Source organism: Trichosurus vulpecula, chromosome 3 (assembly GCF_011100635.1).
Source record: "Trichosurus vulpecula isolate mTriVul1 chromosome 3, mTriVul1.pri, whole genome shotgun sequence".
NCBI classification, from domain to species: Eukaryota; Metazoa; Chordata; class Mammalia; order Diprotodontia; family Phalangeridae; genus Trichosurus; species Trichosurus vulpecula.
Window position 1 is genome coordinate 290,100,453 of NC_050575.1, and position 12,441 is coordinate 290,112,893.

A 12,441-nucleotide genomic window follows, 5' to 3' on the forward strand; every position below is an offset into this window, starting at 1 on the left:
AGAATGCTCCAAATAACTAATAAGAGAAACGTATGGCAAAACAATCCTGAAATTTCACTTTACATTCTGCAAATTGGCAAAAATGACCCAAAAATGACAAAAAATAACAATAGTCAATGGTGGAGGAATTGTGGAAAAATAAGCACGCTAATATATTAATGGTGAGGCTGTAGAATTTTGGAAAAGCTATTTGGAATTTACAAATAAAGTGACTAAAATGTCCACACCCTTTGAACTAGAGACTCCATTCTTGGGTTTACATCCCAAGGAAGCCATTAATAAGAAGAAAGTTTCTAAACACCAAAATATTTATAGCAACACTTTTTGTGATTACCAAGAATTGGAAGCAAAACAAATGCCCATCAATTGGGAAATGGCTAAACAAATTGTGGTATATGAATGTAATGGAATATTAATTTTTGTAAGAAATAATGCATATGATGAATACAGAAAAGCATGGAAAGATCTGTATGACCTAAGGCAGAGTTGAAGAAAGCAGAACAAAGAAAACAACATGACTATAACAACTTAAGTGGAAAGAACAACTACACAACCAAAAAAATTAGAAAATGGAACAAAATTATAAAGATCATGCGGGACTTGATTGAGGACATGTGTAAGGACACTCTTTGAGGAAATGAGAGGTCCACAGGTGTCACACATTGCACAAGTTTTCAATCTGTTTTAATATACTGATCAGTTGTGTGGACCTTTTTTCCCCTCTTAAAAAAATATTACATAGAGTGGCTCTCTAGGAGGGGAAGATGGTGATGTAAGAAACAGAAAATATTAATAAAAAAATTTTAAATGGAATTTGGGATGCTTAAAATGCCTAATCTTGGATAGAAGCTTTAAGGAAGCCAATCTTGCATCTTTGTACTATATCCCTTAGTTCCCCCATTAGGAATAGAATCTTGGACTAGCATAAAACAAAGGCATTTAAGAATATTCCATATATATAAAATATAGATATAGATATATATATATCAAGTCACAACCTCTGAGACTCAGTTCCCTCATCTATAAAATGGGGATACTACTTCTTGTTTGAACTACCTCTCCAGACTTTAATGGGGAAAACACTTGGTAAACTTCAAAGTGCTATAGAAATGGTTCATAATTATCTCCCCCCTACTTACTGCCTTGATGATGTCACCTTCGACAAGGAAGCTGCTTTCTGGAGATTCTTCAGGGATGAGACCTATAAAGAAGAGATTTGGGATAAAGATTACCTACCAGAGAAGCCCTGCTTCCCCTCCCCCCCAATAAGAACAGGACCAGAAAGAGCCCTTGGCCTTTGTTTCATATGCCAGAACAATTTAAGGTAAACACCTACCCTCTCCCCATATACTAAAAGTGGGGATGGTGGAACTCTTCCTACTGTTTCCACAACTAAATTGAGGAAGAAAGGAGGAGGTTTGATGCAGACTTATAGGGTTCATCTACAAGAACCTGGGTGGAAATTCAACTAGCCTCCTTTTCTTAACCCAACCTTCAATGCTCATCAAAGTCCAGCTGGAGACCTGACTGGTAAGTGGTATAGGTTCTGTGTCATCTACCTGGGCTCAGGCACTTCCCCTAGTACTCACTCTTCTCCCTTTCCCTGAACTAGGTCCCATCCATGCCCTGCGTACCATTGGACTTATTCTCTCCAGAGCCTCAGGGCAAGGGCTCTCCTTGACTCTCCATTTTCTCTGGTCCCAGTACAGTACTGACCCTGAGCCCAGGGCCACAATTCAATCCATAATCACCTTCTTAGCTCATATCCTTCATGCCACACAAGGCAGCACCAAGGCGCAGGACGACTGTGGGACAGACTATCTCCTCTGGCCCTCCTACAACAGATGTGGTGAGCAGCTACCAGATCCAGGAGCCATTCCAGGAGCACTGCCCTCCTGAGATGTTGGAGGAAGTCAGTGCACTTGCTCTGCTTAGCCTGGAAGTCTTTCTTCCCCTGCCCCCCCTACCCTATCCCCCGGGTGTTTCATTCCCCAGTCTTTCTTGGATCTTCTCTTGCCCCACCCACCTCCAAAGAGATCAAAGTACCTGGCTGCTTGTTACTTTGTTTCATGTTCAATGGATCCTTAGGGAGGAAAGAAAGTGATTCCCTGGACTGGTACAAATGACTGGAAACTAGACAGTGTGCCATAGTAGAGAACTAGATAGAGTTAAGTAGACACAGTTTGAATCTTTCTGATACTAAATGTGTGACTGTAGGCAAATTACCTAGCCTCTCCAAGCCTAAAATGGAGGTAATAATGTTTATACTACCTACCTCATAGACCTGTTTGAGGATTAAATAAAACAATTTTGGTAAAATGCTATGTAAACATAATCTGGCCTCAGACACTTAATAGTTCTGTGACCCTGGGAAAGTCACTTAGCCCTGTTTGCCTCTGTTTCCCCATCTGTCAAATGAGCTGGAGAAGAAAATGGCAAACGACTCCAAGATCTCTGCCAGGAAAGCCCCAAGTGGGGTCACGAAGAGTACGACAGACACAAGTGAACAACCACAACCTATAAGAAGTAGTATTACTGTTCCCATCACTGAACCCCTTGTTCCTAGAGACGGGACAGGCAAGGGAAGGTGGCAGCGCCTAGCTCCACCCTTTTTTCCAGCTCCTCCTCCCCACTTGGAGAGAAAGGTTGAAGATTCGTGTAGTCTTCATGATGATAATGATAATAATAATATCCGGCCTTTCTATAAGGCTTTAAGGTTTGAAAAGCACTTTCATGTGCAATATCTCATTGGATCATCACAAAAACCCTGATGTCACTAGTATTATTATAGCCATTTACATATGGAGAAACTGAGGCTCAGAAAAATTAAGTGATTTGACCAGGCACACACTATGTTTAGATTTATAAGATGGAGTCCTGGATCAAGGCGCCACACTATGTGCCGGAGCCATGCTCTAAACTGAAGTCTTTGTCCCTTCTTACCATTTCCTCTCAACAGGGTCAGAGAAGACTAACTACATACCAACAAGCACCCATAATGTGCCAGGCAACATTCTAGGAAGTGAGACCACAAACACAAAAGTAAGAGAGTCTCTGCCCTCAAAGAGCTTACCTTTTAGCCAGGGAGAATAACATGAGCTTATATGGGTATGTATAAAAGAACTATATTGGGAGAAAGGGGGAGGAAGGAAATCAGGAAAGGCTTCTCTGAGAAGGCCCGGTTACTTGAACTGTACCTTGAGGGCAAATAAGGATTCTCTGAGTCTGGAATGAGGAGGGAATGCATCGTGGGCATGGAGTCAGCACAGAAATCCAGAAAGGAGAGATGGAGCATCACATAAGAGGACCAGGAAGAAGAACGTTGGGACCTGATCATAATGTGTATGAAGAGGGAAAAGGTGTCCGAAGACTGGAAAGATAGACTGGGGCCAGATTCAGGACTTTCTATGCCACACAAAGGAATTCACACTTGATTCTGTAGTTAATTGAATAGAAGACTGACACAGTCAGACCTTTACTGTAGGAAAACCACGTTGGCAGCACTGTGGAGAATGGATTGGAGAGGGGAAGCTGTACTAGAGGGAAAAGGTGTCCGAAGACTGGAAAGATAGACCGGGGCCAGATTCAGGACTTTCTATGCCACACAAAGGAATTGATATTTGATTCTAAACTTCATAAGGAAATACTGTAGTTTATTGAATAGAAGACTGACACAGTCAGACCTTTACTGTAGGAAAACCACATTGGCAGCCCTGTGGAGGATGGATTGAAGAGGGGAAGCTGTACTAGAGGGATGGATCCCAAGTCAGAAGCTATTGCAATAATTTAGACTAGGGATGATGAGGACTTGATCTCGTAACTGTATTTCTCCCCTGTCCCCCTCGATGAGGACCATAGAGGCAAATGGTAGCACATTGAATGGAGTACTGACTGGAGTCAGGATGACTCAAGTTCAAATGGCCTCAGATACTCACTAGGTATAGGACCCTGGGCATATCACTTAACATCCATTTTGCCTCAGTTTCCTCAACTGTAAAATGGGAATGATAATGACAACATCTACCTCCCAGGGTTGTTGTGAGGATCAAATGAGATATTTATAAAAAGTACGTAATACATGCAACTAGGAAATAAGATACACAGGCAATGGGACATAGAAATTTATCTTGCCCTACAAGAAAGGAATGGAAAAGGGGATGGGAGGGGAGTGGGGTTACAGAAGGGAGGGCTGACTGGGGAACGGGGCAACCAGAATACAAGCCATCTTGGAGTGGGGGGGAAGGTAGAAATGGGGAGAAAATTCGTAATTCAAAGTCTTGTGAAAATCAATGCTGAAAACTAAATATATTAAATAAATTGAATTTTTAAAAAGTACACAGAAATACAGTGCTTGGCACATAGTAGGCGCTACATAAATGCTTATTCCCCTCAAACTAAGTCTGAGGGGAGAAAAAGGGATAGATTGGAAAGAAGTTATGGAGATGACAAGATCTGAAAATGATTAGGACCTAAAAGGTGAATGAGAATTGAGGAATCGAGGATAACACCAAAGTCGCAAACCTGGGGGCCTGGAAGGATGCTGGTGGCCTTGACAGAAATGGGGAAATTTGGGAGGAAGTTGGGTTTGAGGAATGATGATGAGTTCAGTTTTAGACATGCTGAATTCTAGGTGCCTACAAGATGTTCAATTTTTTAAAAAATTAAGTTACTCTGCTCTCTACGTTTAGACCATCACATGTAAGGTTATGTTGTTATTGTTTGGTCGTTTCAGTCATATCTGACTCTTTGTGAGTCAGACATCTGGGGTTTTCTTGGCAAAGACACTGGAGTGGTTTGCCATTTCCTTCTCCAGCTTATTTTACAGATGAGGAAACCGAGGCAGACAGGGTAAAGTGACCTGCTCAGGGTCACACAGCTAATAAGCGTCTGAGGCCAGATTTGATCTCAGGAAGATGAGTCTTCCTGACTTCAGTGCTGAGCTCCAACCCCGCACCATCTAGTTGCCCACATAAGGTCAGAGTGTTCAGATAATAAAGTTTTCTAAGAGTTTTATCTATATCATGTCACTCCAAGTTCTTGTGCGATAAAATCTATAAAACTCTTGACAGCCATAAAAGTGCTATGTAAATGTCAGCAATTAATGTGATTTAAGAGAGGACAGGTTTTCTCTTCTTGCCCAGGGGAACCTGGGAATTCCAGAGGCCAAGGAAGACAGAGAGCTGCCAGCCCAGTGGAGCCTGTTAGAGATTAAGGAGGCTCTTGGAGGTGAGACCCTGGGCCTTAGCAGTAAGTTCTGTTCCTCTTGGTGGGGAGAGGTAGTGTGAACTCTTCTTTGTACATGTGCCAGTGCCTTTGTTCAATCCTTCAATGCCTAACACTTGGGTTGCCCCGTTAGCCCCTAATTAGGATCTAAAAAGCCAACCCAGAAACATAGGAATCAGATGACTTCCCTCATCTGAAAACAAAACAAAAGGATTCCTAAGGGGCTTGGGGAGTTGGGGGTAGGAACTGGGCAGGAGGGTTGGAGAGATGAGACCACAATTCTCCTTAGAGTTTTGGCTTCTAAGCACAGGTCTAAGCTGGACTCAGAGAGGGACCTGAGCATATCTGCCCAGAGTGCCCCCTGGTGGCCATCAATCCCTGCCTTCAATACCTCCACTTGAGGATGGTCCCCAAGGCTACGCTTGTTAGTATGAGGAGAAACTCTCCTAATCTCATATTGCCTATGTTATTCATTATCTTACCACATATCCGTGTCTTATTTCCCTAACTAAATAGGATTCTCCTCCTTGAGATCCAGGGTCCCATCTTATAAATCTAAACATAGTGTGGTGTCTTGAATTCAGGAGGCTCAAGTCCAAACTCTAATAGTAGCTGTGTGACCTTGGGAAAGCTATTCCACCTCTCTGGGCCTCAGTTCCCTCATCTGTAAAATGGGGAGAATGATGCTACCCACTTATACTACCCACTGCAAAGTTATGGAAGTTTAGATGAGATCATTTTTGCGTATTTCTTTAACAAAGTGATATGTGTGTGTGTGTGTGTGTATATATTAGCGATATATATAGCTATATAATAGCTATACATAATATATAGTACCAGCCTAAGCACACAGGTATGTGTTTAGGCCGCTGTTATCACCACTGCCTCCCTTCTCGCTCCCTCCCATTCCCACACAGACAGACTATGGTAGGCATCCTATTAGTTGCTAATTAATCCATTTCAGGCATCTCCAAAGATCCTAGGCACTTTCTCCAGGACAAGCATAAGAAAGCAAAGTGTTCTTGCCTTGGTTAATAGCAGGGATATCCCCATCCCAAGTGGACTGGGTCCCTTCAGGAGTGACATGGCTCGTGAAACTGGTGGCATTTTCCTCTGGGGGTCTTGTAGGATCCAAACCTAGGGGAGAAAGATATAACAATGACAATTAACATTTTGATAGCCCTTTAAGGTTTATAAAGTACTTTCCTTCCCATCACCCTGTGAAGTAAGTTAATATAAGTATTACCCCTAATTTACAGATGAGTACACCGAGGCACAAGGCAGTTACATCACTTGCCCTAGTTCACGCAGCTAGTAAATAGGCCTTTCAGGCAGACACAGCAGTGTTGTTTCCCCCAATTCCACATGAACAAATTCATCCTAGTTCATCCAGGTACCTCCTTCACTGTGGCAGACCAAGAGGAACATCAAATTCTAGCATGTCTGACCTTTTTTCATGACTGCACTTTGCAAAGTCACTTTTCCTAGGAGAAGCTCTTTTTCTCACACCTTGACTGCAAAGCTGCCAGAAAGGCCGCTCCGCCTTTTAGGCCAAATAGCTCCACGTGACTCAAACTGACCATCACCCTCAGCTGTAGCTCCAATCCAACAGAGGCTTCCCTTAAACCCAGATAGGGAAGAAGGGACAAAAGCCTAGACAGAAGTACCCACGGGAGCCGGGATACCCCAGCACTGGGCAGTACCTTAGTCCTTTTCACTTTAGGATGTTGTTCTGTGAGCAGGACCCTCCCCCCTCACAGGATGTAGGGGAAAATAAGGTCATCCTACCAAACTCAACTCTTTTACCCACACAGCCCAATATGTAGTGTTATATGAGCACTAAATCAAGTCACCAAGACTGTGTAGGGTAATGGAAAAAAAGGCATTTGCAGTCGGAGGATATAGTTTTGACTCCTGATTGCTTCTTACTACTGTGTGATCTTGGTCAGATCACTTAGCTTCAAGGACAAGTTCCTTTAATTCTCTGAGACTCAGGAGATGGTCAGGATGGCCAAGATGACTACTACAGTCCCTTTTTGCTCTAAACCCTTAGGCACAATAGATAATCACAGGATGGTTTATTTAGAGCTGGGAGGGATGGAAAAGGACTTCTGAGGACCGGAACTATGTTTTTTTGTTTGGGGGGAGGGGTATTCACCTTGCTTTGTACCTCCCACATCTAGCATAGTGCCTTACACTTAGCAAATGTTTGTTGACTGATACCTAACTGCTCATAGAGGTTACTTGTCCAAGGTCACACTGGCACTAAGAAGCAAAATTTGAACCCAAGTCCTCTGACTCAAAAGCCAGAGCTCTTTCCATTAGACCACATTGCCTCTAATGAGATGGGATGGCTCCACGCTGTTTAGAGACAAGAACTGAAAGAGGTCAAAGATTTCACTTAACAAAACTAAGCCAATACTCGAAGAACACATGCACATATACATATTATGTGTATGGTATTCTATATATGTTACATATAACTTCTATATACTTACTCTCTAGAGAACAATTAGGTGGTACAGTGTATAGAGCCCTGGGTCTAGGGTCAAGAAGACCTAAGTTCAAATCTGGCCTCAGACACTAGCTATGTGACCCTGGGCAAGTCACTTAACCCTTTTTGCCTCAATTTCCTCACCTGTAAAATGAGCTGGAAAAGGAAATGGCAAACCACTCCAATATTTTTGTGAAGAAAACCCCAAATGGGATCACAAAGAGTCCAAAGTGACTGAAAAGAATGAAGACTGCTGCATTTGAGGTGATAGATTGAGCAGTGGAAAGGATCTTACAGGTCATTTGATCAATGTGACAGATGAGGAAAATGAGGCCCAGAGAGATTATGACTCAACCAAAGTCACACAGGTTATCAGTGTCAGAGGCAGAATTTGAACTCAGGTTCTCCGACTCTAAATCCAGCATGCTTTCCCCTGCCCCATGCTAAATTCAGATTCAGGCTCTTCCACTGATTACCTGTGTGACCTTGGACAAGTATCATAACCTCTCCCAATCTCAGTTTCCTCCCAGTTTCCTCCCCGTAAAATGGGGGTGGGCTTAGATGTCTCTAAGATCCTTCCAGCTCTCTATATCCTATGACTCCATGAACTTTCCCCCCCTCTCCATCTCTCTACCCCTCCTTTCTCTTGTGGCTTGAGGAGCTAAGCCCAGATTTCCTGGAATGGCCCCCAGCTGGGGAAGAGCTTACAGATACCATTAACATCAATTATGATTCTTCCCCGTCCCCCTTTCCAACACCCACAGTCCCAGTTCCAGGAACCAGAAACTGAGAAGTGAAGCCTGGAAGGAATTAGTCAGGTTCCCGGTCGTTCGGCCCTTTTACCTCCTACAAGTGTGAGTAGACCAAGCAGCAAGGGCCAGGGGTCCAAGGCCCACCTCATGGCCAGGTCCCTGGGACCACCAGCACTGACAGGGGCTACTGGCTCAGCTCCCTCCTCCAGCAGCCCACTGGCTCAGGACCAGAAAGATCCACTCAGTTTAAAAACAAACAAACCACCCACTCCACCTTAAATCCCAGAATGCTTGGGGCTCCTCACCTGAATCTCCTCTCCAGTTTACCTGGTTAACCCCTTGGAAGCCTCTCTGGTCACTAACATTGGCCCTAGTTTTGATTTGGGGATCTGGGACCCATTCTCTCTATGCCTAAAGGGGCATGTTGAGGGTACAGCCCACTGAACCCTGCACAGAAATATACTAGATTTTGAGTCTCTAGTCAGAAAACCTGGGTTTGAATCTAGACTCTGCTCTTTTTTTTTTTTAAATCACTCTTGTAAGCTTCCCCTCAAAGGCAGATAGAGAGCCAGGCCTGGAGTCAGGAAGACCTAAGTTCAAATCCAGCCTCAGATACTCACTAGCTGTGTGACCCCGAGTCAGTCACTTAACCCTCTTTGCCTCAGTTTCCTCATCTGTAAAATGAGCTGGAGAAGGAAATAGCAAATCATTTCAGTATCTTTGCCCAGAAAACCCTAAATGGGGTCTCAAAGAGTCCAACACAACCGAAATGACTGAACAATAACAAAGCTTCCCTTCTCTGGGTCCCAATTTCCTCATCTATCAAACGAGGCCATTGGTTGGACTAGATCAAGGGATCTTAACCTGCAAGTAGAGGGTGCGGATCACAGCCTTAATTTCCCTAACCTCTAACTGAAATTTAGCATTTTCTGCAATATAAACACAGGCAACAAAGCTCAGCAGCACATGTGACGTTATCACTAAAAAAATCACAGATATTTTCATATCACATCACAGTTATCGCAGATATAGAAATATCATTGCTGCTCGTCACTGCTTTGAAATTTCTCTGGCTATTATGCCCGCTGCAGGGTATATTACTATGTCACAAATATGTTTTTAAAATATTTTGAGAACTATATTTCAATATAATTGAGTCTCCTTTTAATTTTATTTTTTTTATTTTATGCGTTTAAAAACATTGTTAAAGGACATAGGCTTCACCATACTTACTGTCCAAGGGGTACATGGCACAAAAAGGGTTAAGGACCCCTGGACTGAAGAAACTCTAACAATCCTTCCCCCTCTAAAGCCTAACATCCAGGCCCAGTGGATCATTTCCCTCCACTCCACTGCGCCCTTTCTACGCCAGACTCTGCATTGATGTTCTTAGCACAGGTGAACCCAGGGATCCTGCACTTTGTTAGGCAACCCAGAAGACATCATCACATACCTTGCCACGTACCTCAGTTTCTTTCTGTAGGCATGAGAATGAGAGAAGGGCAAAAAAGGCACTTCTCTGAAAATATTCTCTCCCCTCCAAGGCACCCCAAAGGCTGGGAAGAGATCCAATCAGGCCACCAGGGGGCAGGGAAACATCACAAGAAAGGAGCCCCAATCACAAGGCTATTTAAGTGTGTCTGAATGGAGAGATGCCTAAAAGCTATGGGAAAGGGGCCTCTTCCACTCCATTGAATGACAGCTCTAGAGCCAGAAGGAGCCTCTTGGGTCCAACCCCCTCACTGAAGGAACTGACAAAGGTGGCAGAAACAGAATGAATCCAAGTCTTCGGACTCTAAATCTAACATTTTTTCCACCATAGCATGCCATCTCCAAAGCTCTGGCCCTCACCTTAACTCCAAAAAACAAAAACAAAACAGAAAAATAAAATGACACCAGCTGGGTTGTTGTAAAAGCAAATGAGATAATATTTATAAATTGCTTAGCGTAGCACCTGGCACTTAGTAGGTACTTAGTAAATGCTTATTCCCCTCCCAATAAGTAAGGAACTCTTCCCTGTCGACCTTCCCTGTCCAGAGACCAAAAAAATAAGGCTTTTGATGGGGATTTCTTCGATGATGACAAAATCAGCAGCCCAACTTGTCTTTCTCCCTCTAACTCTACTTAACCTCCTCACCAACTCCCATTCAATCTATCCAACATCCCACATCTAGAAGAGGGTCAGTGATGACTTTGATAGGCTTAGCCCTTCTCAGCAATGCAAGGACCTAAAACAATTCCAAAGGACTCATCATGGAAAATGCCATCCACATGCAGAAAAAGAACTATGGAATCTGAATGCAGAGCAAAGCAGACTATTTTCTTTTTTGTTTTGTTTTTCTTTCTTGTGGTTTCTCCCGTTCATGATAATTCTTCTGTGCAACATGACTAATGTGAAAATATGTTTAATAGGAATGTATGTGTAGAGCCCATACCAGATTGCATGCTATCTTAGGGAGGGAAGGGGAGAAAATTTAAAACTTATAGAAGTAAATGTTGAAAACTAAAAATAAATAAATTAATAATTAAAAAAAAATAAAAGCAGGTCAGTGCCCTGTAGTGGAACGAGCATTGGTCAGAACCCCTTGGTTCATCTCTAACCAGCAAGTTCGCCTCCTTTCTGACCCTGCTTCCTATCTTTAAAATGGGGAGAGTGGACAAGATGACTCCCAAAGTCCTTTTTGCATTTCTAACGTTCTATGACTCTGAGATTCAACACTTCTCAGTTCCCTCATCTGCATTATCTACTTTACAGGGTAGATGTGAGAGAAATGTTTCCATATTTTGTTGTTTTTGAAGGGGAAAAGTAGGGCAATTGGGGTTAAGTGACTTGCCCAAGGTCACACAGCTAGTAACTGTGTCAAGTGTCTGAGGCCACATTTGAACTCAGGTCCTCCTGACTCCAGGGCTGGTGCTCTCACTTTGACACCTAGCTGTCCCAGGGTAAACTATTATTATAATGAAAATATAACTTTCATCATTACCATTCCCATGCACCCAAACTCCTCTGCTTGGCTTTTGAGACTTCTCCATAGTCTGTCCCCATCTTAATTTTCCAGATTGTTGGGCCACAATTCCCCTTCTGTAGAGGCTAAGGCCAGCCCTTAATTGCATTCTGCCTTTTGTTCTTCATTGTGTTTGTTTATTTTGTTTTGTGTCTTATGCGTAGGTCTCCAAGACATTCTTCTTTCTGCAGAGTACTTCTGTATCACCCACAGGGTGATTACCCAAATTTTCTAGAACCTTAAAGTTTACAAAACACTTTCCTCAAAACACCACTGTGAGCCTGTTTTTCAGGTGAGGACACTGAGGCTCAGAAAGATCAACTGAATTTGCCTAAGATAATATAATGAGTATCAGAGCCAAGATTCAAACCCAGGGCACTCTTGGCACCACTGTACCATATTGGTTTTTCTTAGCTCAGCCCTGAGAACCATGACCTTCAATAAATACTTAGAACAGTAGACCATTAGAGCTGAAAGGGCCCTAAGGGATCATCTTGTCCATTTACTTCATTTTACAGATGAGAAAACAGACTATCAGGAAGTGAAGTAACTAGACCCACATAGCTCTTTTGATTAACGGGTGGATTCAGAAACAACATTAAAAGAAAGGCCTAACCTCAGAAAGAAAGCATAGCAGCCACTAACCCCTAAGGCCTGGTAAGTGGCTGGGCTGAGGGGGACAGTGGGGCCAAGTGAGTCATTTCTGAATTTCAAGGGAACCCTACAGAGACAGGCTGGCTGCCAAAGCCTCTACCCTAACCAAGAATCCTTGGAGGGAGTTCTGATCTTAAAATCATAGGGAATGTACATTTAGAGCTGGATAAAACCTTGGAGGTCATCTCATCAAACCTGCCTTTATAAAGTGAGGAAACTAGGGCCTGGGGAGATATCACACAGAGCATCACAGCGTCTCAGAGTTGATGGTGCCTTAGAGGCCACTTAGTTCAACCATATCTGAACAAGAATA

At 43.1% G+C, this 12,441-nt stretch overlaps 1 protein-coding gene across 1 annotated transcript in view; it reads right to left on the bottom strand.

Annotated features, from left to right (window-relative positions):
* The window catches only part of ASTL (astacin like metalloendopeptidase), a 34,061-nt gene extending 26,652 nt beyond the window's left edge, over positions 1 to 7,409 (bottom strand). The window contains exons 1-3 of the mRNA XM_036749984.1: positions 7,394 to 7,409; positions 6,250 to 6,360; positions 1,140 to 1,201 (exon numbers count right to left, since the gene is read on the bottom strand). Coding sequence (XP_036605879.1) covers positions 1,140 to 1,201; positions 6,250 to 6,360; positions 7,394 to 7,409 — 189 coding nt within the window. The remainder of the gene's footprint in view (positions 1 to 1,139; positions 1,202 to 6,249; positions 6,361 to 7,393) is intronic.
* Between the last annotated feature and the right edge of the window lie 5,032 nt (positions 7,410 to 12,441).